A 27,987-nucleotide genomic window follows, 5' to 3' on the forward strand; every position below is an offset into this window, starting at 1 on the left:
AAAAATCAATGACTTTTTGAATACTAATTTACTTTTATATATTTTATAGAAATTATAATTAAATATCTCATAATTTTTATAGATTTTTTAAAAGTTTTTAAATGTCGATATTGAATATCTCATAATTTATACGAGTCTTTTAAAGTTATTATTGAATATATTTTATTATTAAATTTCATAAAAAAATTTAAAAATTTTATTTGAATACAGCCTTATAAGACTACATTTTTGGTTTTAAATGAATTTTATTAATTTATTTAAGGTCTAAACGTTGTCGTTATGTTTTGTCTGAATTTACAAACGTAGTTGGGATTTCGTGTTTTGATGGGCTGAGAAGGTGAGACAATTCTGACTCACGGCCCTGTGGCACAACCCAAAGTCTAGTAATAAAAATGACATCCTTATCCTTATACAATTTCCCGCCAAAATTACACTGCTAAAACCCTAACGAACCGAGAATTTCCTTGCTGTCCTTTTCGCCCGCTCTCAGAAAATGGCGCCATCTGCAACAGCAAATTCTCCCAATTCGCCAACTTCTCCGCCCACCGACATCAGCGAGAACAATCTACAGGTTTATCATCGTTCTAATTGCATTTTTCTACTTGTTTTGTGCATATTTATTAATTTATATATTGCACTTGTTACTTCTCCTCAGCCATTTTTTGTTCTGCGCGAAGCTACGTCGTCTCACAATAAATCTAATGAAAGACCTAATAAAACACCAAAAACAAGGAGGCGAATTGATTTATCTCCGTCTAAGAATAAAGAGACTGAGAAACCTGAAGGAGAAAGCGATGATCACGAATTTGTCCACCAAAGAATGGAAGCTTTTGAGCTTATCTGGTCAAAAATCGAGTCAACTATTAAAGTACGCGTCTCCCAGCATTTCTGTGTATTACAGTTTTTTTTTTTTTTATATTTTTTTATTTTTTTTATTTTGAATTTTTGTCATAAATTTTGGATTTTTATTTGGTTTCATGTAATAAATTTATATCCCTGATTGCAGGATGTCTTGAGAGATCTCAACACCAGCGTATTCGATGAGATATATCGGTGGATTCGAGAGTCTTTTAACAGCATTAAATCATGTGGAGAACCTTCTTTTCTTGAAGCAACTCAATCCTTTCCTGCTGCAAAAGATGTTACTTCTAAAAAACTGTTTACTGGCCTTGTTCTTACTAGTGAGTGAGTTCTCGTAGTGACTGACTTCTCCAATTGATCATTTTGTTATCTCTATTATTAATTTTTGTTTTACTGCATGGTTTATGTTACTCGGATATAAAATCTTGTTGGTTATGTTTCACTTTGACAGAGAATTTGGAGTTTGCCGATGACCTACTGACATTCAAAGAGCTTGGCTTACATTTAAAATCTCAAGGATGCTACTTGGCTAATCTTTCTTCACTGGATTTCTCAGTGAAAAATGGAATTGGTGGTTGTCTAAGAAGTTTATTGAGACAGCTTGTAATGGTTACTTTGGATGTAAGTTAAAGTTATAGATTCTTTATACAAATTGTATAACTTTTTTATGAAGAATTATATGATTGATACACGCCTTTTCTTGCAGGCACCTGATATATCCATCTTGGCAACGTGGTACAGAGAACAAGGAGACTGTACTAATCCGGTTGTTATAATCATAGATGATTTGGAGCGATGTTGTGGGTCTGTCTTGTCTGATTTCATCATTATGTTGTGGTAGTCTGCTGCACCTTTTCATCTCTTATCACCCAGTTTTCTGTATTTCATGTTTTTTTTATGCCACTGCTTATTTTTCCCAAAGGGCTTTGTTTGGTTATTATTTCACTTTTCTTTCTATGAGTCAACTTACACTCTGTTTTTATAATCATTATGGGCCCCTGTTCGACCTATGATCATTACTGCAGGGCCTTGATAATCTAATGTGTAAATTTCTTAGATAATGTTGATGAAAGTGGAAATATCATTTCCTGATTTAATAGAGGCATTTAGGGATGTGTTTTGATGCTTTGCATGCACATATATTAGCCTTTTATGAATCAAAAGTTTTGCATGTGTTGAACATAAACAGTATCAAATATGCAGGCATGGGGTGCACATTGAAAATCCCATGATTGCTTGATGATGAGAAAGAGAGTGAGGGATAACAATGTAACTCACTTCATAACCTTAATGCCAAATAAGGTATAGTGTACTTGGATTCCGAACTCAAAAGGAAGCTGACAGATGTGTTAAACTGGTGCTGGTCCGATTTTCAGAAGAAAATATTCTAGTATTTTTTTTTTTTTTGTTTTTATTTGTTCACATTTCATCACTTAATTACAACACTGATCATTTTGAAAATAGCAAAATATCAAAGCCATTTTTGAAAATGGTTTGGAACATTTACATATATGAAAGCTGTATAGCTCATTGAATTGGATCATATTTTGTTGTGTAGCCTGTTATTTTTCCGTTTATCTATTTTATGTGATGCTCTGTCCTCTTATCCTGTGGTTGGCTTAAATAGTTTTTACATACCGCTTATTGTTTTTGCAGTGAATGGGTATTAAAAATCCCAGTGATTTTAATTATGGGAGTGGCAACAACACTTGATGCTGTGAGAAACATTCTTCCTGCAAATATGCTACATCATTTGTGCCCTTGTAAGTTCATTTTTGGCACCCCGTCTGAGAGGATGGATGCAATTGTTGAGGCTGTCCTTGTGAAGCAGTGTTCTGGTTTCAGTATAGGTCACAAGGTGGCTGTTTTTTTGAGAAATTACTTTGTAAGCCATGATGGAACCTTGACATCTTTCATAAGAGCTTTAAAGGTTAGCAATTTATCTTGTGGGGATATGATGACTGTCATTATTGTCCTTTAAAACATCTTAATTTCCTCTTTGGGGAATTTAAGTTAGTGCCTAATGGATTTGTAATTGGAAGTACCTTTCAGATAGCATGTGCTCAACATTTTTCTATGGAACCTCTAAGCTTCATGCTCCTATGGTTTCTTGAAGAGGATAATAAGGTATTTCCTTTTCTTTTCAATTTCTGCTTGGTGCTTTTCCTGGAATACATCATAATGGTTGTTTTTTAAAACACCTATATGCCTGAGCATGCATGCTTTTGGATATATCACACAGGCATATATGGTTTGAGAAATCATCTACCATGAACTCTTAGGAAAGCAGTTCAGTTTAGAAACGTTTTCTTTTTGCTTATTATGATGCAAAAATAAGCAGCATTTTCTTATCAGCTAATTACTTCTCCTTGTGATTATGCACAATATTGGATAGCAATAACATGTAAATCATTCAACAGCTATTAGTCTCTTTTGGTTTTCTAACCTACTTTGGATGCAATATTGTGCACAATTGCCAACTAGTGTACCTTTTGGTTCTTTCTTGCTCTTTTCTTTTCGAATTGAAAACTTAGCTGTTTAATATTATCAAAACTTTACTTCTCATTTATTTTCCTTTCCTCTTCCCTTATATTTTTCCAACACTGAAGGTGTTACATGGTGAAAATTATGGATTATCACCAGAAAATATGTGCAAGCATGCTTTTGAGCTTCCATCTTGTTTGAGGTACTACAAAGCATTGTTTTATTTGTGTTTCAGTGATCAATCCCAGTAATTGAATGAGGAGATTGATTATTGACTTGAATCTAAAATCTATTTCCAGAAAGAAAATGGTTGAACAGAATGGTGATACTTTGGTCCATGGGCTGTCGGAATTGAAGAAATTGTGCAGTCAGTGGAGTAATATAGTTATGGTGAGGCTTCTTTTAAATATCATGAGAGCTTAATTTTCTCAAGTGTTTTTAGAATCCTTTTTCGACATTGCTATTTTTCCTTTAAGTTAGTTTAGGTATGATATTGACTTCTTGTTATTTCTATTGTCCAAGGCACTAGACCTTATAGTGGAAGTTTTAACATATAGTATGGTCCTTTGACATGTCGAAACTTTAGTACGAATGTCTAATTAACAATTTTCTTCATGATCGGTTGCTGATATAATTGAGCTTGGTCAGTTCTAAACTTGGATTTAATCTTTCTGTTTGTTGGAAATCTGGTTTGCAGTGCCTATATGAAGCTGGGAAATGTGATAAAGTTCGACTCTTAGATTTGTTCTGTGAGGCCCTTGACCCAGAGTCAGATATGTCAAGGGTTTGCAATGCTCAAAAGGGCTTACAAAAAGATATCGTGGTATCGCCAAGAACTCAAGATATGCATGTAAAAAATCCTAGTTTACAAAAGGATGGTTTTATTGGTTGCGCACTACGGAAGGTAAGGTAAGTAACATGTTCTCCGATCCACTTTCATTTGTGCAAGTCTTGTGAATCAAAGGTTCTATAAGGTTGTATTCAATACTGTTTTCTGTCATTTCTCAAAATATTTTTGTGTATTTGTTATTTTGCCTCTAAATCAATTAATGTATCAATATCATCCAACATGTTTAAGAATTGTCATTCTTTAAATTTTTTGGGTAAGGCCTACAGTGGTTGCCTGTTTTCCAAGAGCTGGAGGAAGACTGACCACCATCCAGCTGATGGATAAAAGACACTATTAAGAACTTCAAAGCTTAGAAAAACTAAAATATCTCTACGAATGTGAGGAGCTTTTCTCATAATCATCTAGACTTGCAGTATATTTTTCTTCATGGTTCATGACTTCTCGCTGAAAGTGATTTGATAATCACCTGCTTTTTTCTTGAAATTCATTGATGTTTCCAATGGATTACTTAGTGAGTTTGGAGTCTTCCTACTCTCTGTTACTAGAACACTGAAGTTTGAATCCAATCAGGGATCTTCCAGCAAAGCAGCTATATACGGTGCTTAAAGGTTGGGAAAAACATTCGGCTGATAACCCTCAGGTATGGCAGTTTTAAGAGATTTGAAATGGGGATCTCATATGTGATACTTTTCAGTATTAGGTAGACTACTTTGTTGGGCTATATTGGGCATGTTTGAGTTACTATTGGGCGTTAGAAAGCAAGTTTAGAGTTTTTTTGCTTTAATAAATTGATTGTTTTATTATTTTGTTAAAAACTTTTTCGAAACCTGCTTTTAGAAAGAACATCAATTTAATAGTTTAACTGTAATCTATCATGTATTAACTCCTATTCACTTATGTTCATCTAGATCCAGGAGAAAGTGAAGGAGCTCTTATCAACATTGAAATTTGAGGATATATCAACATTGAAATTTGAGGATAGCAAGAATGTAAAACATGATGTGATAGATCTATCCAAGTAATTTTCTATTGCACTTTTATGCTGCTAGAATCTGGAAAATTTGCTTTTATGCATGATATGTTGTATTTGACTACCATTCAGTTGTTGGTGAAGTGTGTGCCATTCAAGTACTTGACACATTATGTGATCTTCAGATCTGGTATCATTTTGACTACAGACCATAGCTAACTCGACATGTTGTTGGTGTGACATAGTAACCATTTGTTAATCTGATGGCTATTAGAGTTCTGGGTAAAATAAGTTGGCCTTTATTTTTTGTTTCTCTTTGACCTGGCATGGATGTAAAAGATACATATTTGCAAAGGCCAACTCTGGTATTTTATAAATGTGATTTTCATTCGTGTTGATTGAAGTTTGAGGTGTAGCCAAAAGAGAGATGGCCCGTAATGGTAAAATTTAAGCCATTTAACTGTTCTGGTAGCCTTGTTCTGTTGCTTCTTATAATTGTTATTGTTATTCTTGTTATTACTTGTTTAGTGTAATTTTCATTGGAAGCTAATGGAATCACTGATTGTAGTAGCACATTTTTTTGCCATAAATGACAGGAGAAATGCATCTCGAAGCCATTTGCATTTTAAGGATTCCAAAGTGGCAAATGAGAAAGCTGTAAGACTAGCAGAATATATGATTAGGTTGGGTATCTGAACTCCCTTATCCTTTAATTTTTTTTTAAAATTGTTTTCTTTCTTTTTTTTTTAGTACAATTTATTTTTAAAATTGAAATTACTGCTGCATTAATTTTGAGCCATTTATATATCACTATATGGGTTTTCAAATTTTTTTTTGGAGATGATCGATGAATAATTGAGCAATACCTATCCCTATCAAATTATCACGCTTTTTCTTATGGTATGGGTGTGCTTCGTTTATGAGACGGGACAAGAGAAGACAACATTAGATGGAATATATCTTTTTCATGTCTAATATTTGGTGACTTGACAAGATAAGACACTAGGAAAAATGAAAAACTAAAATTTCTATAATACCTTTATTACTTATTTAATCTTTTGTATTGTGTTTATAATATTTATTATATAATTAGATGATAGATAATAAAAAATTTATATAGTATATATTCTAAGAATTAAATATGAAAATTTTAATTTTTGGTACATGAGATGAATAAAGTTTTGGTTATTATTTCAAATTTCATTATATAAAATTGAATTTTGTCGATTCATTTTAAATGCTCATTTTGAATTGTAAGTGATATTTATATTTATTTTATTTTATGTCGATTAATGAGCTAATTTTTAAAAATGTTTGAATAATCAAGCTATAACGTAATAATAAACAAGCTAAGAAGTTTGTTTAAAAGCTTGCCCTGCTTTATCCACTATTTGTTCAGTGGAAAAGAAATCACTACTAGATCATACCTGTCTCATGAACCAAACACAGCATAATTGTCTCTAGAATTATGAATTTAGAGAACATACCTAGAGCTTTTTTGGCTAGTATTGACCATAATTGTTTTATTTTCTCATACCATTATGATAACAAAAGATGATTATTGGCACCTAGAATTTTCTACTTGGGGGAAATTGAATATTCTTGTGAGTGTATAAGGTGTAATACCAAGTGGTTAAAAGGTAGACTTTGCATTCTCGTTGTATTTTCAGCCTGAATAACATAAGGATAAGCATACAAGGGTACGCTGTTGTAAGTTTTGAGTTTTGAGCAACGATGAGAAGAAATTTAGAGACTGAAGAGCAAAGGTTTCTGAATAGATGGAAGATTGCTTTTTGGATGTCAGTTGCAAGTGAAAGTGTTAAAAATTACTATTATCACTCATGGAAAACAATTTTTTTGCTTACATTATTATTAGTTTTTAACTTTCTTCTCTTGCTATATTTTCTTTGTCAATCTATTTATGCTGAAAATAATTTCTCATCCTTTATAGAGAAGAATTATAGAACAAATTTCTTATAAAGGTTTTTATGCTATTCCAAGTATTTACACAAGCACCTCTACAATTTGGTTTATTATTTCATGTAAAAGAAATTGAAATGATAATGTTTTACAGGGTTTACAAATTTCTTGAACCAGGAAAATTTCCTTTTTTATATAGATTGGACTAAATTTGTTAATTCTGTTGGATTATGGTTTAGGTTGAACTACGAACAGCTATTTCCTCCTCTCTTTCACTGTTACTCACTTTCTTAACATGCTTCACTTGGAATTCCTGCAGTTTTGAATATTTTGTGATATATAATGCTTTATCTAACAGTTTTTTGAAAATGGAACAAAGAAACTTAATCAGATGTGTTACAAAATAATCTGTTTCAGCTAATTAATTTTTGAAACTGGATGAAAGTCATGATTTGGGCTTGACACTGGTTGGTGGAACACGTCAATGCTGATAATTTTAGTGGACTTTGCCTTTCTTATACGTTATGTTGATTGAAATAACTTAAGCTTTGCATTTTTTTTAATTCACTTGTATATGTGCTTCTGGTTAACTTTTAAATGACCTATCTGAAGATGATTGCTGATATGTGACCTATTTGTGCAACAGAAACCATTTGCAGCCTGTTGAGTGCATACCTTTCCATGAAATTATCTGCTTTAAGAGTGTTGACAACCTTCAAGCGGTAAGTATTTGAAGATTTCTTTTTCTTTGTAAGAGTGTACTTGCACAATCTTCTGGGTTCTCATAAGAAAGTAAACTTCAGTCTGCCGCAGCTGATAATAGTTAACAGATATCAGTAAACAATTGCTAGGCACTGATTCAGCCTTTAATTGGTTGAAAGAATGGATGTGCTATTACAAGTTCGGACCACATGGTTTCATCGAGTAATCTCTTAAATTGATAGAGATTGTAGCAAACTGTGATATTGGCAACTGATGTCAAAATCAGGGTTTTATATGATGATATTGATATCTCATGGTACCGGACCGTATCGTACCATGCTACTGGGAATCTTACCCAAAGAGTTCAATAAAATGATTTTAAATCAACATTAAGACAAACATTTATTAATAACTAAAAAAGAATGAAGCCAAATAATATATTAACAGAATACGTTTTTCAACTGTTAATACATCAAAATGGTGCTATTTCATTGCTAGAAACTTAATTTAGTTGGCTGAAATTGAAGAAGTTGGAGAGAATACATATGATTTCCAGCTGTTGTGTTACTTAAAGTGAGGTGTGGTATTTACTGCCCATTATATGTTTATGAATTGATATGTTGTTAATGGAGGTATTAGGTGATGCTACTGTCCAAGACATAGAATGATTAGGATACACTTGCCATTTCTTTTGGGAAATGTGTCAGGCTACTTTTACAGAGATCACCCTGGGGACCAAGAGGGTGGAATGTGGTATATGTGTTTAACATGATGAAATTGATGGCTTTTAGAATCATCACCAAATAGTTAGGATAACAGCCTGATAAACAGACTCCTCTGATTGTCAAGAGTTGTAAGATTTATTTTTCATTACCCATCAGTTAATTTTTTACTTTAAACATTTTTCTGACTATTAAATTCTGATGTTCAATTAGGCTTCCATTTCAAAGAATTGAATATTTATTTTGCATCTCTGCTTTTGCTGCTTCTAAAATATGTTAGGCGTTACTTGGACACCCGAGAAGAAGGATTCAAGTTGATCTCCTGGAATTCCATAATATCATCCATTGCAGTTGCTGCCGCAGGAGTGGCAATAGCCTGCTGCCATCCGTGCATGATTCCTCAATTATGTAAATGCTTCCTTGCTCTATATTTTTTTGGTTGTAATTCTAAGTTGGAGTTGAACTAAAAATCTATTGACAATAACCTGTGTAGGATGATACTAGCTCTTTAGCCATGGTCTTCAGTCTTCTCATGTTCTTATGCCAAAAATGCTTATTTTTGCTGCTGAGTTGCATTTTATTTAGAAACAAATAGCAGTCGTTAACAATTTGCTAGGATTCAGCACAGGAAATATGTAGTAGAAAAACTTATGGAGCATGTGGTTTTTCTTCTTCCCCCTTCTGCATACTGAATTGTTACTATGACTGCTCTTGCTCTCCTCCTTATAACTGGATAAATCCTTAAGGGTGGCCTCTGGAGGGTTCTTTGGGTTCAAACTTGAGTTAGGACTTCATCATAATATATGCATATATGTGGTGGCTTCCCCTTGCGGTAGATCAAATGGAGCTCAAATATTTTCTCTAGACATGAAATGAGGAACTTAGCCAATACAAGGAACAAGGGAATATTAGACATAATAGTACCGTATCATGGGGTCTGGTCAGAATCACATGAATTTTAAGTTTCATTTTACACCAGAATTATATAATTACAAAAATGTATAGAACACATTTACTCGTTGTTTCTGTAGTTCCTAAAACAGATGTATGTACTTATTATATTTAGTATTATGAGTTTATATCGATTAATGTTCTTTTGCATTACTGAATGACTATTTGTTGATGTTTTATACTGCTAAAAATATTTTGGAAACTTTGCCGGTCCTTAATAATTCTGTTCAGGTTGACTTTTGCTGAGTCAATTCAATTTGGTTTGAAATTTTGCAAACTGGTATTTTGCAGTTTAGTTTGGATCGGAGCTGGTAATTTCTCTGAATCTCCCCAAATAAAAAATTATACCTCCTTACACCTCGTAAAGCAATCAATTTGTTTTTGTGCTGAAGGTTGCAATGATAATTGTTTTTTCAGGTATAGCTTAGCTCAGGAGCATGGGGATCTTGTTAATCTCCACGACTGGTACCAGTCTTTCAAGTCAGTAATTCTTAGCTCTAGTAATAAAGGTAAACACCGGTCGAAGCATTCTCCATCACCAAAGAAAAGGAAAGTTACAACTGAAACTGCAAAACCAAGCGAAGCATCAATTCAGTATCCTTTCTTACACTTCTCACTTTCATTTCTTCAATTAATTTAGAGTGATTGAGTATGCATGACAGAGATATTGAATCACGTTAATTTTTTATCACATTAATTTTTGACATCATTGTCATTTAATTTGTTTTTGTTTGATATGTACTATATTGTTGGACATTAGGTTATCAATCACATCATCCTCATTTAGCTTTTGCATTTAAGAGACTTTGTCGGTTGGTTAAGCATATAATTGCTTGTTCCTTCAGCCATTTCACCCTTAGGTAAATAATTTGGTGTACTATGGAAACTGTCAGATTTTGTGCCCCCAGAGTGAAAACAGAGATTGTTTTATTATATCGCTCTGCGGTCTGCACTACAAATGACCACCCGTTGCACCTGTGTGGGACCATCATGTTCAATATCTATATCTATGTATCATGGATGTTGATGTGAAGGGCGTCTGCACCTCTTCCCAACAGTTTTTGCTGATGGCATGAAAAATTTGATGTGATAATAAGATTGAAAATCCTTTAACCTGTTTCGCACCAGAGCACGTTTTTGCAGGGCAGTGACGGAGCTCCAAATCACTGGGCTAATTCGAATGCCTGGTAAAAGACGGCCGGATTATGTGCAGAGAGTGGCCTTTGGATTATAGCATGTTTTTAGTATCACCTGAAACACTTCTTTTACTTTTCCCCTTTTGTATGTTTTAATTAAACAATTTGTGTAATTTACTTGTTTCGTGTTAATTGTAGTAAAAGAAAAACATAGTTGTCGCCGTCTCCTCTACAACTCTGAAGGGCGGGTTAAAGCTAATTGTCACGTTTAGTGATTGTGATGGTTGTCGACAGTTTCTGTGTTGACTATAGAGGACGAATGGGTGACGAGCCTAGTCATCGATTCATACCAATAAATTCTCGTTTTTTCCAAAATAAATAAATAAATAAAAAAATTTCATTCTTTGTTTGGATTAAACATAAAAATATTAGGATTTGGTTTAAAGTTACATATAATTATGGGGTAATATAAATTTATAAGGGACTATTGAAAAAAAAAAAAAAAGTATCATAACAATGGTGGATTTTGACAAATTTCACCCTTTGATTATTTAAGATTATCATATCAATACAATAATATTAAGTTTAGAAAATGAAGTTAGATTTTCCAAAACTATCATACTAGGTTTAAATGTTGATGAAATTTTTTATAAATTTATGAGTTTAGTTTAAATTTATTATTTGATAAGTAAAAGAAGTGGTCTAAATTTATGAATCCTCATCCTTTTGTTTTAATTTTTCACCTAAGAATTGAGAAATTTCAAATACCATTTTAAAACATTGATGAATTGTATACTATTTTTGTTCTGATATTGTCTCAAATAAATTTATAATATCCTAAAAACTATCTTTAACTTTAAACAAAAATTCATTGTTTTACATTTAATCCAAATTATAAAAATTTTAAATCTATAGATTTTAAATTTATGAATATTAGTTAAATATATAAATTTTAAAATTCATCAATCCAAACAATGCCTAATTATTTTATATTCATATTGAGATTAATACATTATATTAATTGGCACATTCTTATATATTTCTATTTATCTTTAGTAAAATATACTATTGTTTTATAAACTGCTAATTATAAAAAATTAGCTTATGTACTTGATAACACATTAAGATATTATATATTATCAAGTAAAGTAATATGTTATGTGTTTAATTTAAACTGTATTAGTTTTATATATTATAATAAGAAAAAGATGTATCATTTTGTTAAACAAACTAGAATGGGTTGCTCCCCATTTTATCAACACATATTATTTGTATAAAGAATTAAGATGAGAATCATTTCTCATTCAATTTAAGATATGATTATTAAGTGTACCGACAACGTCAACACCATTAGAAGCATTTAATTCTATGTTTGTAGAACTTAGCTAAAGCAGAGGAGTCATTATTTAAATATCATGAATCATAAAAGAAACCCAAATAGAAGGTTTCCCTCATTCAGTTGGCCACCAGCTCACAGGGTACCACATTCCGTTCTCATGGATAGTGGGTGTAGTGTGGGTGCCCATTGGACTCTGCCCGACCCAACTTCAGTTTGATTATTGAAATCAAAATTGTGAAATAAAAATTAGAAAAGAAAAGGAAAAAAAATAATTATCCAAAAGGTCCAAAACTACAGAATCAGCCACGGAATTGTCATCCACAGATTTACCATAATTTTCTTTTTTGTTATATACGCCGATCACGGTTGCATTTTCCAACGTCAAATAAATGTTGAATATTTAAACCTTTTATATTTCAGTATTCTAAATTTTATTATTCATAGTATTATTCTATATTGGACAATAAATTTTAGATCTAATTATTAATTAAATTTTAAATTTTATAATTTTAATATTTTTATTTAATTATTTTTAGATTTTAGAAATAAATATTCATATTTTTAATTTATTTTTAAAATAATTTCAAGAAATAACTTTTTAAATTTATAATAAAAAATTAATATAGCACATCAAATATACTTACTAAATAAAATAATTTTAGAAACTAAATTTACCAAAAATATATTTCTAAACTTACAATGTAATACATACATTCTATCACACGCTTTCTATATCTAATTATATGAAATTTTTGCTAATTTTTTATTTTTCTAAAGCGAAGTTAATTTATGTCATCTTCTTCATTATAAAATCACAAGAATTATCATTAAAAAATATTTTTAAAGTTAAACATAAAAACATAAATATTTATTTTTTAAATCATAGATAATTGAATAAAATTATTAAAAAATATAAAAATATAAAATTTAATTAATAATATATTGTCTATAGTAATTTTTTTTATAATTTTATAGTACTTTACTTGATTTTACATTATTCGTTGAAATTTATATAAATAATTTATAACTTTTTAGTTTTGCAACTTTTCTGATAAAATTGTTAAGAAATAATATTCGTGATATCATTACCACTTAACAATTTTATTTAATAAAAAATTATAAAATATCAAGAGTATCGACGAATTATAATTGAAACTCATAAGGATCAAATCTTCTGTGTCCTAAAATGATAATGATGCTTTTCTAAAAAATCTCTAATCTTTTCTCCTAGTTTTTATTTTTATGTTTTTACTTTATTAAAATTTTATTTCTTAGACTGCCTTCTCTTTTTTTTTCTGAATATTTTCTAGACCTCCGCCGAATCACTTTTAGATTAACAGTAACTCTTTATTATTATTATTAATTAATTATAATAAGTAAATATTAATATTTTTTAGAAGTTTTATATTTTTTATTATGATAATGTTAAAATTTTATTTTATAGGAGTTTCATAGTCTTCAATTATGGAGGTATTGAGTTTTTCTTTTATAAAAATAGAAAGAGAAAAAGAGATTTAATTTAATATTTAAATAATTAAGTTTATCAAAAAGTAATTATAAAATCAATATGTAGCTTTATACGACTAAATGAAACATTTGTTTGGCAGAATTACAATATCCAGTTCAATAAATAAGATTAATAATTGTAATGATAAACTTTTTACATGTATTTAACATTTTTTTTATATCAAAATAATTTTTATTAATAAAATATTTGTATTTATTTATTAAAAGAATATCAGATCCTCTGCTCTTTTCGGCAAAAAAGAAAAACTCCTCTCCTCTGAATAAGCTTAATAGCTATATATTGTATATGTATAGCCCATAGTCTTAAGACTTTCCACTAATTAAAAAGAATTGGTAAATTATTTTTTTGACTTTTTAGTCCAAATCCAAAACACAGACTTTCTTTCGATTCTCTCTCTAATTCTCTGTGTATATAAACAATAAAATCCACCACAAATCTCTCACCGCTCATCTGTAATCTCTCTTTCTGTCTCTCCTCTTTTTAGTAATCATTGAAACAGAATTGAATCCCATAATACTATTACTAGAAGCAAAATCAAATATCTAAAGAACTAAAGGCATATGCTTCATTGCCCTTAATTTGCATTTCATAAATCTCCTCTTCTTCAAGATCTGCATTCCCACTCTTCAGGTACCCTCTCTCTCTCTCTCTCTCTCTCTAAAGTATTTTCTTCTTTTGTATCTTTCTTTTGAAACTCTATCACTCTGTTTGATCTGTTTATTAAATCCTGTCATCTGATCCCATGCAATGTATATTAACTTTTCTTGGGTTTTTATTTTTCTTTTGTTTCCATTGGAATTATTATGGGTTTTAATTCTTTAATTCTTTGATGAGCAGATTTGGTTAAGTCCATTGCTTGTTCATGTTACATTTTGATTGTTATACTTTGGTTGTTAATAATAACATGTATAATTGACCAAAGCAAGCCTTAAATGAAATGAAGTTGTCTTGGAAATTTTCATTTCCGCAACTGGGTCTTCTTGAATTCATTTGTTTTTCTGTTATTTTGAGCTTAATCTTTTCTTGGAAGATGTGCATCTTTTTATGTTTTCTTATATATCTTTTCAGTTAACTGTAATATAGATCCCTTGAATTTTTAAATCTAAGTAGTTAAAACATCAAATCTAAGATACTGATATGGGTATAATATCAATGGCAAGAATGTACCTTTTTAACGTATACTTGTGTTGCTGATCACATGAATTTTTGTTCTTTTTCTTTTGTTAAATGAACAGTTAAAGCAATAAATCTGTTATCTGGATTTGTAATTACCGACTGCTGCAATGACCATGACCAATGGTGAGGTTCACACAGTGAGTGCAAATGGAGGCTTGACAAGTAACAAATCTTTCAAATTCTTTGTGGGTTATGATCCACGCGAAGATATTGCATATCAGGTCTGTCGCCATTCCATTTTGAAGCGATCTTCAATCCCTGTTGAGATCATCCCCATTATTCAGTCAGAACTTAGAAAGAAAAACCTTTATTGGCGCGAAAGAGGCCAATTGGAGAGCACCGAGTTCTCCTTCTCCCGTTTCTTGACCCCATACTTGGCCAACTATGAGGGTTGGGCAGTGTTTGTTGATTGTGATTTCCTCTACTTGGCTGACGTTAAGGAATTGAGGGATTTGATTGATGATAAATATGCTATTATGTGTGTGCAACATGACTATACACCAAAAGAGACCACGAAAATGGATGGAGCAGTACAAACTGTGTATCCAAGGAAGAATTGGTCTTCAATGGTGTTGTACAATTGCGGCCATCCCAAGAACAAGGTCTTGACACCTGAGGTTGTGAACGCACAAACCGGAGCTTTTCTCCATCGGTTTCAGTGGCTTGAGGATGAAGACATTGGCTCAATCCCATTTGTTTGGAATTTTCTTGAGGGCCATAACAAGGTTGTGGAAGGGGACGCCACAACATTTCCTAAAGCCATACATTATACTCGCGGAGGCCCATGGTTTGAAGCATGGAAGAACTGTGAGTTTGCAGACTTGTGGCTGAAGGAGATGGAGGAGTACATGAATGAGGAAAACAAAGTTGCTGAAAATTAGACGGAATCAAGCTTCAACTGGTAGAGTATTATAATCATAGTTGAATTAGCAAAGCTTATTTTCTTACGTCCGGTTCATCTATTCTTTAAGCCTGAATTCGTTGTGTATCCTAGAATACTGATGCCTCACTACAAAGCTATGTATTTCCTTTCAAAAGTCACCACATAGGCAGCATGTCTGGCATATAAATGCCTCAGAGAATATCATATCTCATTGTTTATTTGTTCATCACCTCATTAGAGGTGCAACCACTGGAATATTATGTTAGTATTTATTGTGCATGAGAGCTATGTGCCTTCTTCTATCCCTTTGTTATAGTTATGATTTCTGTGTAACATTGAATGTAAGATAGATTTTGGATGATTGATGAAAAGGGCTATTATCAGGGTTTTGTGTTGAATGTTTGGTGCTGTAGTTGAGTTGAAGCCATTGGTTTGCTGGGATTGGCCTACTGTATATGTGTGCACACGTTCTGTAAGTGGGTGGTTTGACAGGGTGGAACACGGAAATCATCACTGAATTGCTTCACATGTGAATTGATGTGATGCCAGCTTTGAAGTTTATAATTGACAGCCAATATAGATCTCTTTATACTGCTGTGCTTAGACTTCCAGGACAGAACACTCTCTAAAGCCCTTAGTTTTGAAAGGAAAAGAAAAGAAAAATTGTAACATTGAAATTTTATTAAAAGCTCAAGGCTAAATATATAAGTGGTCCCCTTGAACTCATATAAAAAAATTATTATTTTTTTGTAAGTGTTAATGAAAGCCTTAAAAATAACAAAACAAACACAAAGATTAGAAGTCCAATTGAACCAAGTCTGAGTTTAGTGTTTAATTGATAATTTCATGAGGTCAAGGTTCGAATATGGTTTTATTTTAATAATTATTAAATGTATAATAATAATTACTTTTCAGTTTAGTGTTTATTTTTCTTTTTCTTGCTTTTGGAGTCCCAAGTATTATTTGGCAGGGGATAAATGCACCCAGGAAGTCTCCTTTTTTTTAGGAAGTAACAAGTTGTCTTGGTTAGCAGTATCTACAACCAAAACTCAACCATCATAATAAAACAAGAGACTTTTTTAAACATTTCTTTTAATTGATTAGTTCATTGTATTTATTATTTTTATTAAAAGTATGTTGTATATAATAAAATTATTAAAAAAGTGAGGAACATTAAATTATACAATAATTATTTTTGGGATAAATACATAAAAGTCTAATGTGGTTTCATCATTTGATTACTTTCAATATGATTTTTTTAATAAAAAAAAAAGCATATAGTTACAAATCGTGACAAAAACAAAAATCTCATTATTAAAAGTTTCGATTTACAAGGATCCAACCACCTTTACGTTGATCGGTCATTGTTATCATAGTATTTGTATTTGATAATGTGAATTTAAAATTTAATAATACATAATTTCAATATTTAACCATTAAATTACAATTTACAAAGTCATTTAGTTAATAATATCGATTTAATGGTCTCTAAAGACATATTATCAAATACGAGAAATATGATAATAATAGTTAACGAAAATAAAGATGACTAAGTCCTTACTAATTGAATTTTTTTAATAGTAAAATATTTTTTTTCTAACACAATTTATAACTAAATACTTTATTTTATATAAAAAAATAATACTACATATTTAAATTTATCAAATAATAAAACTATATGATATTTTAATATACATATTCCATAATTTTGTACCTCTTAGAACATATTATATTATATCATTTACTCAAAGTAACAAAAACGTGTATGAATTATAAAGAACATATCTAAGGGTGAGATTTGGCAGCATTTGTCAGCCAAAAGATTCCATCTTCACCGGTAAACTTTGGCCAGACTAAACCTAGTCGAAACCCAATTAACATGAGATATAGCATCTTTCCCTTCAAAAGTAAAATTGAAAGCGATTAGTCAGTGGGTGTTTAGTAGTTTTGTGCAGTAAGTGGCTATTTCTGGCTCAGCATATATATTAAGCATGTTTGCTAAAATTTAAGAATTAGTCACCACTGAATATTTTAAATTTTCTTTATCAATTGATAGCTATTAGTTTTCAGCAGGGGTGAACCCATTCTTTTTTTGTTCTATTCGGTTATTTTTTTGTAAATTCATTTTTTGATTTCAATTTTTTTTAAATGAAATTATACTGTTCGGTTTGGTTTACATTAAAAATTTGATATAACTGAAAAATCGATTTGTTAAGTACTATTAAAATATATTTTTATTTTTCATATGAAATTTAATTTCTAAAATAATTTTATATTTAATTTGATTGTTGTGATTTATCTTCTTATTTTGTTGTATTCGATTTCTATTTTTATACAATTTGATTCGGTTATTTTTAATTTATTTAATAATTCGATTCAATTTGATTTCTTTTTAAAACTAGTTTAATTTATTTGATACAATTATTTCTATTTGATTTTAAATCGAATCAACCGATTATTCACCTGTAATTACTAACTATGAATAATCTGCTACCAACAACCACTGGCTTTTGAAGCCCTAAAGCATAATAGAGAAAAGGAAAAAAATCCCTGAAAAAATTAATCAGCGTTGAAGTCACAATACATCTTACGTTTTTTTTTTTTTTATCTGAGACACGTGGAGAAAGAAAGAACTGTCGAACTTCTTCCAATCCAACCTCACAGGCAACAAACATTGCTCACCTTTAGACCTGTTCATGGGCCTAGGTACCCACCCGGCCCGCCTAGGCCCGCACTCTTCGGACCGAGTTTGGAATTTCCATAAAAATCCAAGCCTGGCCCGGCCCGATGTTTAGTTTAATTAGGGAAAAAAAATATCATACCTAGCATTTGAGCTTGTTACCTTTAATTTATAATTTAGTGCTACTCACCATTTAGCTACCTATTATTTTTGTTTATAATTTTATTGTTATTAATAATATATTTAAATACAACTAAACTCAAGCCCGACCCGAACCTGCCCAGACCCGATCCGTATTTACAAGTTTAACAATTGGTGGGCCGGGCCGGACCGGACTTTTTTAAAAAAATTCGGGCTCGGGCTTAGGCTGAGAAATATTAAAAAAATTCTCGGACTTGGGCGGACTCGGGCTTGTTCAAAATAAAATCAAACCCGGTTAGACCCGGCCCGAGCCCGCCCAGGCCCGGCCCATGAACAAGTCTACTCCCCTTTATTATACACACGCGTATTACCTTTTTCTTTTTGAGTTAAATATCTGATGTAATACATGTATTCGTCCATATTTTGTTTTTATTATATCAAAATTCTTTTAAATTTTTTATGAAATTAACTATTATATTACTTCATATAAAGTTATTTTAGTTAAACGAATATTTTTAATAATTTTTAAGATATTATTTAATTTTTAAATTTATTTTTTAATTATTAAATTCTTCTAAAATTTAATTTTAATTTAATTGATATAAAATCTTATTTCGATCGTTTTTTGTCTTATTTAATTTGTTTTAAATTAAAATATCAAAATTATATATTTTAAAAGATATAATTCTTTTATAGTGTGCTTGTTTGAATTTTTTTTTTCTTTAGCTGTTGTAAAAGAGAATATTTCTAATGCACTTTTCATATATGTCAAATTCTTTATTTTAAAGAGTTATAATATAAAATTACACTCCAAATATATAGAGAGTTAAATTTCACTCTCTATTTTATATTTAATAAATACACTAAAATCTTTATACATTTAATTTAATTGATATTTATTACTCTTATTTTTCTATTGATAAAAATTAAAAAAAGTTTAAAACTATTAATATTTATGAAAATAAAAATTAAATAGAGAATAGAATATAAAGAGTTTATTGAATTTAAATAAAAATATTTACCCTTTATATTTAAATATTTTTATCATAAAATTTATACTTTTAAAATAAAAAACCACTCATAAAAATACTTTAAAAGTACTGACACCCTTGAAGAGAGGACTTAAAAATTGGAGAGTAGGTTAGGAGATGGCGGATGATAAGTGATGCCATCTAATATTGGCCCCAAGACTCTTCATCAATTAATAAATAATAATAATAATAATATGTGGAGGCAATCATTTAGTTGCTTTGTTGGCGGGAAAAGTTACAGAAAACGATTGTCCTTTGGTTGCTATGGGATACTGTTTGCAACGTAACTAAATAGCAACCAACCATTATCATTAATAAAACAGTAAAAGAAGGGATCCAACAATTCGGCGTTGGTGGCAGTTCATTTCATGCTGTGGTCACTCCTGTGTTAAATGAAGGAAAAATCTCGACCCACTGTCACTGTAATTTTTCATTTATTTATTTTGACATTGGGTTGAGATTTTTATTTTATTTTTGGAAGGTCCATTATTTTTATATTCCAGCTTAAACTTAGTGAATGGTACCTCAAATCCATTACATCGTACTATGATTTCTTTATGATTCTATATTTTAGTATTTAGACAGCAAATGTAGAAGATTTAGCGTTAAAAACTCAAAAAAATCTCAAGACTCAGACAGGATTTTACATTAAATAGAATAATGAACATGTAACTGAAATTTCGTCTACATACAAATGTTAACTGAAAGCTACTAATCAAATTATGAAGATGTGAACACGAAGGCAAATGAAAATGAACTTCTAAGCTTTCAATTGATTAACTAAAAATAAACGAATACACTCCAACCAACAGTAAAGCCAAAAATGTGTGCGACTGCGTGGGGTAAGAAATCCGAGAGCGATAGCGACATTGATAGGATGCTCGCAACACTGGTAACTCATTTCCTTTCAGTAACCCATAAAATTCTCTTGTCATTTTCTTTAATATTATTTTAATCCTCTTCTTTTCTCCCATAATTTTGTATAAAAATTATTATATTTTTATAGCATGAACTGTACTGGGCAACCAAAAGTGTCTCAGACTTGTGCCATTCTTTACTGATGGAGAATCTCTAACCAATCACCAAATCGGGAAAATAAAATTATTTTTCTATAATAATATTAATAATAATGCTGCATATCCAACCTCCAATCCCCAATCTCCGCACATGCCACTTTCCTTCCTCGTCCTTTTCTTCTCTCCGCTTTTCGCTTCCCACTTCTTCTTTCTCTTTTCCTTCTCGTGCTCGGTTCACACGTGTTGTGACCGCCGCAGTTACTAGCCCTGAGATGGAGGCGTTAGACGCTAAAGTGCTCAAGCAAGGAATAGCTGAACTGTATGACGAGTCGTCTGGTGTGTGGGAAGATATATGGGGTGACCACATGCACCATGGTTTTTATGATCCTGATGTTCAAGTTTCTGCTTCTCTTTCTAATCATAGAGCTGCCCAGATCCGTATGATCGAGGAGGCTCTCCGTTTCGCCGGCGTTTCAGGTTCATTTGTTATTTTATATTATCCTATTTGTTCCTTTTTCCTTTGTATTTTCAGAGTTAACTTTCTGTTACTGTACCGTCATGTCATTTTCAGAAGTCACAGAATTGTGAAGTTTTTACGTCTAATTATAAATTAAATTTTAAATTTTATGATTTTTAATAATTTTTATTTAATCATTTTAAAATTTTAAAATATTTTTCAATGACAATTCTTTAAATTTCATAATAAAAAAATATAAAATTAATTATACTAATTAAAATAATAATTATAGATTAGTAAAAATTATTTATCATAAACTTAACGATATAACCATTAAAATTTTTATATATATGTATTTTTTATATATTTTATGTCTAAATATAATAAATTTTTATTAACTCACTAACTTTTATGTTAATAGACAAAATTAACTTGCTTTGTCATTTTTCTTGATGTGATATATTAAGAATTATTATCAAAAATTATTTTTTAAAATAAATTAAAAATTATAAGTATTTATTTTAAAATTTTAAATAACTAGATAAAATTGTTAAAAGTATAAAATTTAAAATTTAATTAGTAATTAGATATTTTCTTTAAAAGAAACGAAATCTTAGCCAGAGTAAATTTAGGAATAAAATTAAAGACATTGGATGTAGGAGTTTACTAATTGGGTAAATTGTTCAGGTGGTACTAAACTTTGATACTGTATATCAATTTAATACTAAGACTTTAATTTGAATCAAAATGGTATTAAAAGTACAGAAAATTATATCAATTTAGTTCAAATGTCCAATTTCCGACAACATATAGTGACATGGCAAGCTGATGAGACAAAGTTAATTAACGTGGCACACGCTGAGGGGGAAACAACTGAAATATACCTCATCAGCTTGCCACGTCATCATCCGTTGTCATAAATTGGATATTTAGACTAAATTGATACACTTTTTTGTATTTTTAGTATCATTTTAATTTAAATTAAAATTTTGATATCAAATTATTATACAGTTCTAAGATTTGGTACCAACTGGGTAATTTATTCTTTACTAATTACTAATATTTGATAGCATGGACTCGTCTTCCTTCTTTACACTTCAGTTGTAAACAGAGGGAGAGCTATAGTGGGAAAAAAATTAGCGCTTAGGAAATTTTAATTAATTCTTAGTTTATATGTATGCGTATAGGTACTTAGCTATATATATATATATATATAATAAATTAGTCAAAGGTATTGACATGACTGATAATTATAGTTAATTATTTATCTTTTAAAATATGAAAGAAGACAAATATTAATTTGACTAGCATTTTTGTTGAAATAAGGAAGAAAAGTATTTGTGTGTATACAAACATAAATTTTTAAGATTTTAAATTTTTTTAATATGTTTCTATATCTTAATATATAAAATATTTTTATTGTAATATTATATTTATTTTTAATATATAACATTTAAATTTTATGTGTAATTTTATAACTTTTATAAATATATTATATTTTTAATTAAATATTAATTTTAATTATAAAAATAATATATTACTTATATTTTAATAATATATATTAATTAGTTAATTTCTTAATTAGATAATAATTTTAATTTTATCATTAAAATAGTAATTAATTATATTTTAATATTTTATTAACTAATAAATTAATTTATTAATTAAATAATAATTTTAATTTTAAAATAATATTAAATAATATTTTAATATTATATTTAATTAATAAATTTAATTATATAATAATTTTTAATTATAAATAATATCAATTGTATTAATAGCATTAATTCATCTAATATTAAAATCGATTAGCAAATATTTTTATATTATTATATTAATAGATATCTAAAAAATAAAAAATATTTAATTTATTTTTATTTTTAAAGATATTATAAATTATATTAAAAATTAAAATTTTATTAAATTTTAATAAATTTAATTTTATAATTAAAATAATAGTAATAGTCATTAAATATATGGATAAATTACTAGTTATTAATTAATAATTGAGAAAAATATATTATAATATATCTCAGTTTTAAATGTATTTGGAATTCATTAATCATTTTTTAATTTGTAAGTCTCATGTAGATTGTAAATTTAATTTGTGTCCAAAATTTACTGATAGTTGACGAATAGAACTGATAGATCATGATTAATAGCAAATAGTTTGTAACAAATAGTAATAATTTAAATTGTTTGATATTTGATATTTTATAAATAGTTATTGTATATATTAAATGACTATAGACGATATAATTTATTTTTGAATATATTTTATTTTATAAAATTATTTTTAATGATAGAAATTAATAGAAGTAATTTATAATAATTAAAAATGGTATAATTAACTTTAGTATACTCAGTTGTATATATTATTAAAATATTTATAAGAATTATTTTGAAATTAGATATTAGAATTTAAATTTCACTTATATATAATATTAATTTATGAGACCTATTTTTTTTATATATATGCTTAATTTTTGACGTATAAGATTTTTATTTTGACATGTGTTTTTACTTTTGACACGTAGGATTTAAACTTAAGTTTAATTTTATAATTTTTTATATTAATTTATTAATTCATAAGTACATTTATAATTGAACAGTGACTATAATTCTAAAAGATAACATGTTAATTATATTTTAATTCTATATTTTAATTAATGAATAGTTTTTGAATATCAATTCTATTTTAAGAAATACATATCAATTATATGTTAATATTATATTGATTAATAAATTAATTTTTAATTATATAATTAATTCTTAAAAATATTAATATCAATTATATTGATATATTAATTTATATAATATTAAAATTAATTAATAAATAATTTTAAAAATAAATAATAAGAGCGTAACGCATGGGTAAACGACTAGTTAAATATTAATTATAAAGGTAAAAATATTATAATTATTTAACTAATAAATATAATTATTAATATATGATAAATTATTTATTATAATTATAAAATTTAATTGTATAAAATTAATTTATAATAAATTATTATTATAATTTTTAATAAAAATAAAATTTTAAAAAATTAAAAAATTAAATAAAAAATTATATAATAAATAAAAAATTTAAAATATAGCTGATAAAATTAACAGTTGACTAGGATTAAATTAATTCCAAGCCACTGATCCTCAAATTTTACGGAACAGGTTTTTATTGTCCGACTCTTACCAACTTATAGACTTTGTTTAGACTAAGTTGTTTATTCAACAAAATTTAAAAAAATTAATAAAATTTATGGATTTGTAAAAAACGTATGAAATTTTAAAATAGCAATTTGTTTGCTATATGTATAAAATCCACGAAATGTCATTGTAATTTCGAAAAAAAGAATTGAAGAGAAACTCTCATTTATTAAAATGAGGGATTTGACAAAATTTCATCTATGAAATCATCAATTTGATGATCTTGGTAAATAATGAATTCTAAATAATCCATAAATTTGTCCCTTTCTTATAACTCAGATGATGAACTCTATCTAAAAAATCTTTTCATAAAAAACTTTGAAACTAAAATTACCATAGCAACGGATTCATGTGTATTTGTGTAAGAAACTATGTATACGAGAGAGAATTAAAGGAAAAACCAGGAAAGGAAATTTATGTAATAATATGCAAGATCGGCAAATGTATTAATCTAATCTTTCATGATGACATTTACACCGTACGATAATGTTTATACAATACGTTAGAAGTACATTTACTGGATAAGAATTTGGCACAAACCAAATTTGGCAAGTGAAATCTCGGGTCTGATTAGAATTATTACTGGATATTAAAAAAATAAATTTAAATTATTCATTTATTTCATTAATTTTTTTAAATTATTTTTTTATCGTATCTGTTTTAAAATTATTAATTTATGCTTATAAGAATATCAAAATAAACAACTGAAACCTCTGGCTGGGGAAATGCAATCCCTAAACGCAGTCCAATCCCCTTTTGACAGATTTAGGTTTACCCTTACTCAGTAACTTTTGTTTTTTTTCTTTTCTTTCTTAAACCAAAGGAATGTGTCTGGATCAATTTTGAGATGTAGCTTGACCGATTTGGCATTTTTTTTTTTTTAAATTCTCATCTTTGAATCGCAAATTATAGCCACAAGAACTGAACCCTGCCACCTATTACTTGCACTAACCATAATAGTTGCCCCATTGAATGGTTGACATTACCTGTCATAGTCAAAAAGCTATGGCTATTCACTTGATTTTGTTTAAAAAATACGAGTCAATCAGTACGGTGATGCCTTTTGGTGTTTGGGAACTTAGAATGTGCCCTTTGCTGTTAGTACTTGCCAAACTTTCTCCATCCATGTTTTATGTTGTGCTTTTCCAAGAATGTCTTGTTCCTTTCAAGCAGAATGAACAACCCGTGGATCCAATTTTTGAGATTTTAGAGTAATGGTCTTAATATTTGAATCACCATTTTCTCATCTCTAGGCTCCTCATTTTGCTTGTGCATTAGTATATGTAAAATTAAAGGCAAGCTTCGAAGTTCTAACTCATGTGTTTACCCTCTTAAATGGTCCAGAGGATCCTACCAAATGCCCTAAGAATGTGGTTGATGTTGGCTGTGGGATTGGAGGCAGCTCCAGGTACATAGCAAAGAAATTTGGGGCCAAGTGCCAGGGCATTACCCTCAGTCCTGTCCAAGCTCAGAGGGCCAATGCTCTAGCAGCTGCTGAAGGACTAGCTGACAAGGTGAGTGAATATGTATGTGGAGTTTGAATTATTTTTTCTGTTCAAGAAAAGATATACATGGTTAACCTGTTAATTTATTTAATATGTTAATTCAATTAGTTCTACTTTTTATAAGCATCTCCACCCCATTTTTCGTTAAATCAATATCACTGCAACTTTAGGCATAATAGTGTAAACTGTTAGCAGGTTTCCTTCCAAGTTGGAGATGCTTTAGAACAACCATTTCCAGATGGGCAATTTGATCTTGTCTGGTCAATGGAAAGTGGAGAACATATGCCTGACAAGAAAAAGGTTTCTTCTCTATCTCACAGTAATTTCACGGCTTCAGTTATTGCTCATTACAAAATATTTATAATCTTTTTTCTTCGTAAAACTTTATTTTATTTTTATAAACTGGCAGTTTGTAAGTGAGTTGGCTAGAGTTGCAGCCTCAGGGGCCACAATTATTATAGTAACATGGTGCCACAGGAATCTCAGCCCTTCTGAAGAATCTCTGCAGACATGGGAGAAAGAGCATCTGAAGAAGATTTGTGATGCTTATTATCTCCCAGAATGGTGTTCTGCTTCTGATTATGTCAAATTACTTGAGGGTCTCTCCCTGGAGGTAATTACTAGCTTCAAAACTGTCTAGACCTACCTTGATTGAATTCAGGATCAAAACCTGCTCTCCTGAGTTGTATGACTTAACTGCTAAAATCTTGAGTAGATGACCTGAGCAATCGAGAGCTTCCCTGACTTGACAATAATTTTCATTTTTCTGCTTTTGAATCCCATTAATAAATTGTTTCAGTTGAGGTAACAATGGCAAACAATTTAATCAATTAGCTTGCAAGACAACTAATGTTCTATCTGCTTTTGCAGGATATTAAAACTGCAGATTGGTCTCAATACGTTGCTCCTTTTTGGCCAGCAGTGATTCGCTCGGCAGTGACATGGAAGGGACTGACATCACTGCTGCGCAGCGGTAAGCTTAGTTTTCTTAGAGGCACTTTATTTCATTGCTGTTGCATCCCATTCCCATTGGTTCCTTTTCTTTAAATTACAATCAGTTCTTGCAAAAGCTTCATTGTCTACATGTTCTTAAAATCTTCCTTTTGAGTACTGTAATTATGTCTGTTTTTCTTATCGAATCTGTGACATGGTCGATCATCAGGTCTAAAAACAATCAGGGGAGCATTAGTTATGCCATTGATGATCCAGGGATACAAGAAGGGTGTTATCAAGTTTGCTGTCATTACATGTCGAAAGCCGTTTAAACAAGAAACACCCTGAAAAAGTTGCGGAGCCACACAGGCACCGATCCCAAAAGGATTTGAATTAAATAAGATAAGATTTAGACTCATCTTTTATATTTGAGGTCTAAATTTGCTACCATTATGAGTGATATACCATTAAATTGATGATTTAGGATAAAAAGAAAAATAGCAGTACATCTTGTGTCTTAAATTAATCCATACACAAGATTCAATCTGAAAAAACAAAATATTTATAAAAAGAGGGCGTCATCATTATTGGAAAGCTTAGATTATATATGCAGGCTTCTATATGTTTCAATTTCTGTTTGACACTGTGTAATCAAATGGCTTGCTGCTTGTATTTGTAATTTTCTCTTCTCATAATTAAATTCTGTTCAACTTGCATGATTAAGTTGAAAAACAAAATGTTTGATTATGAAGAGATATTATATTTAGATAAAGCTTAATATACTGATATTGAAAACATTTTTAGAATAGTAATACTTCTTGGATATAAATTATGTTGAATCTAATAATTAATAGAAATTCTTTTTGTTTTCCTAAAAGGCAAATAGTAATGAATTTTCTTCTCCTCCTGAAAAGGAAAAATGCATGTGCGAGGGTGGTGCTCTGCGTCCATCACATGAATGAGTCAAGCTCAGCCAGCTAATTTTTTCTCAAAATAAGATTAGCCAGCTGTTATATTCTCTTCATATTATTGTGTGCCAATTAAAAAGAATTGATAAAAAAGAAAAGGTCAGAGAAACAGAAAATTCCAGATCCTGAGGTACTGTTTCTCCACTTCTCCAACAATTCAGAAAACTGATTTTTGAAAAACAAAAAAGAAAAGAATTTTCAGCTTTTTCCTCCAAAACAAATTGGATTCTGAAGTGTTTGCCTTGCAGAAACAAAAGTTGTCAGAGAATAAAAGGAATGGGTTTTAGAAGAAGAGAATTAAATTTTACAAATCTGTAAAAACATAATGCAAAATACAGGATTAATAAAGAAAATGTGAAGTGATGGAACCCAAATTAAGCAGACTATTCATGTAAACAGTAGGCGAGGATGTCGGCTCCGTTTTCAAGATTCAATATTCTCAGCATTACCAATTATTTTCCAATTTCTCTCACGATATGCTCTGTCGTAAAGCAACCAATTTTATCTTTAATTTTTCTTCGATTAGC

General features: G+C 29.6%; 3 protein-coding genes across 7 annotated transcripts; all 3 read left to right on the forward strand.

The window, feature by feature from the left end:
* The first annotated feature begins 412 nt into the window (after window positions 1–412).
* LOC8280522 (origin of replication complex subunit 3) lies at window positions 413–10,855 on the forward strand. Of its 5 annotated transcripts, XM_048369878.1 has the most exons (18): window positions 413–571; window positions 656–868; window positions 1,007–1,181; window positions 1,313–1,482; window positions 1,568–1,698; window positions 2,518–2,624; window positions 2,712–2,791; window positions 2,914–2,988; window positions 3,471–3,547; window positions 3,645–3,735; window positions 4,043–4,254; window positions 4,766–4,835; window positions 5,104–5,213; window positions 5,762–5,848; window positions 7,732–7,807; window positions 8,790–8,917; window positions 9,878–10,054; window positions 10,589–10,855. In XM_048369878.1, the coding sequence occupies exons 1-18, from the start codon at window positions 494–496 to the stop codon at window positions 10,692–10,694; spliced, it is 2,163 nt and encodes a 720-aa protein (XP_048225835.1). In that variant the 5' UTR covers window positions 413–493; the 3' UTR covers window positions 10,695–10,855. The 5 variants fall into 5 exon arrangements, with proteins under 5 accessions (XP_048225835.1, XP_015575152.2, XP_025013276.2 ...); XM_015719666.3 differs by having other exon boundaries at window positions 2,518–2,791; XM_025157508.2 differs by lacking the exon at window positions 10,589–10,855 and adding an exon at window positions 9,692–9,771 and having other exon boundaries at window positions 2,518–2,791; window positions 9,878–10,024.
* Window positions 10,856–13,802: 2,947 nt separating this feature from the next.
* Window positions 13,803–15,801, forward strand: LOC8280523 (protein CDI). The gene is made up of 2 exons (XM_002520042.4): window positions 13,803–14,093; window positions 14,699–15,801. Exon 2 carries the CDS (start codon window positions 14,747–14,749, stop codon window positions 15,518–15,520), a length of 774 nt encoding a protein of 257 aa, XP_002520088.1. The 5' UTR covers window positions 13,803–14,093; window positions 14,699–14,746; the 3' UTR covers window positions 15,521–15,801.
* A 4,509-nt stretch (window positions 15,802–20,310) lies between these two features.
* LOC8284310 (probable tocopherol O-methyltransferase, chloroplastic) lies at window positions 20,311–27,239 on the forward strand. Its single transcript, XM_048370241.1, has 6 exons — window positions 20,311–20,867; window positions 25,399–25,568; window positions 25,755–25,859; window positions 25,969–26,172; window positions 26,430–26,532; window positions 26,722–27,239. Exons 1-6 carry the CDS (start codon window positions 20,504–20,506, stop codon window positions 26,838–26,840), a joined length of 1,065 nt encoding a protein of 354 aa, XP_048226198.1. The 5' UTR covers window positions 20,311–20,503; the 3' UTR covers window positions 26,841–27,239.
* Window positions 27,240–27,987: the final 748 nt, after the last annotated feature.

The sequence above is a fragment of the Ricinus communis genome, chromosome 10 (genome assembly GCF_019578655.1).
Source record: "Ricinus communis isolate WT05 ecotype wild-type chromosome 10, ASM1957865v1, whole genome shotgun sequence".
Classification (NCBI taxonomy): Eukaryota; Viridiplantae; Streptophyta; class Magnoliopsida; order Malpighiales; family Euphorbiaceae; genus Ricinus; species Ricinus communis.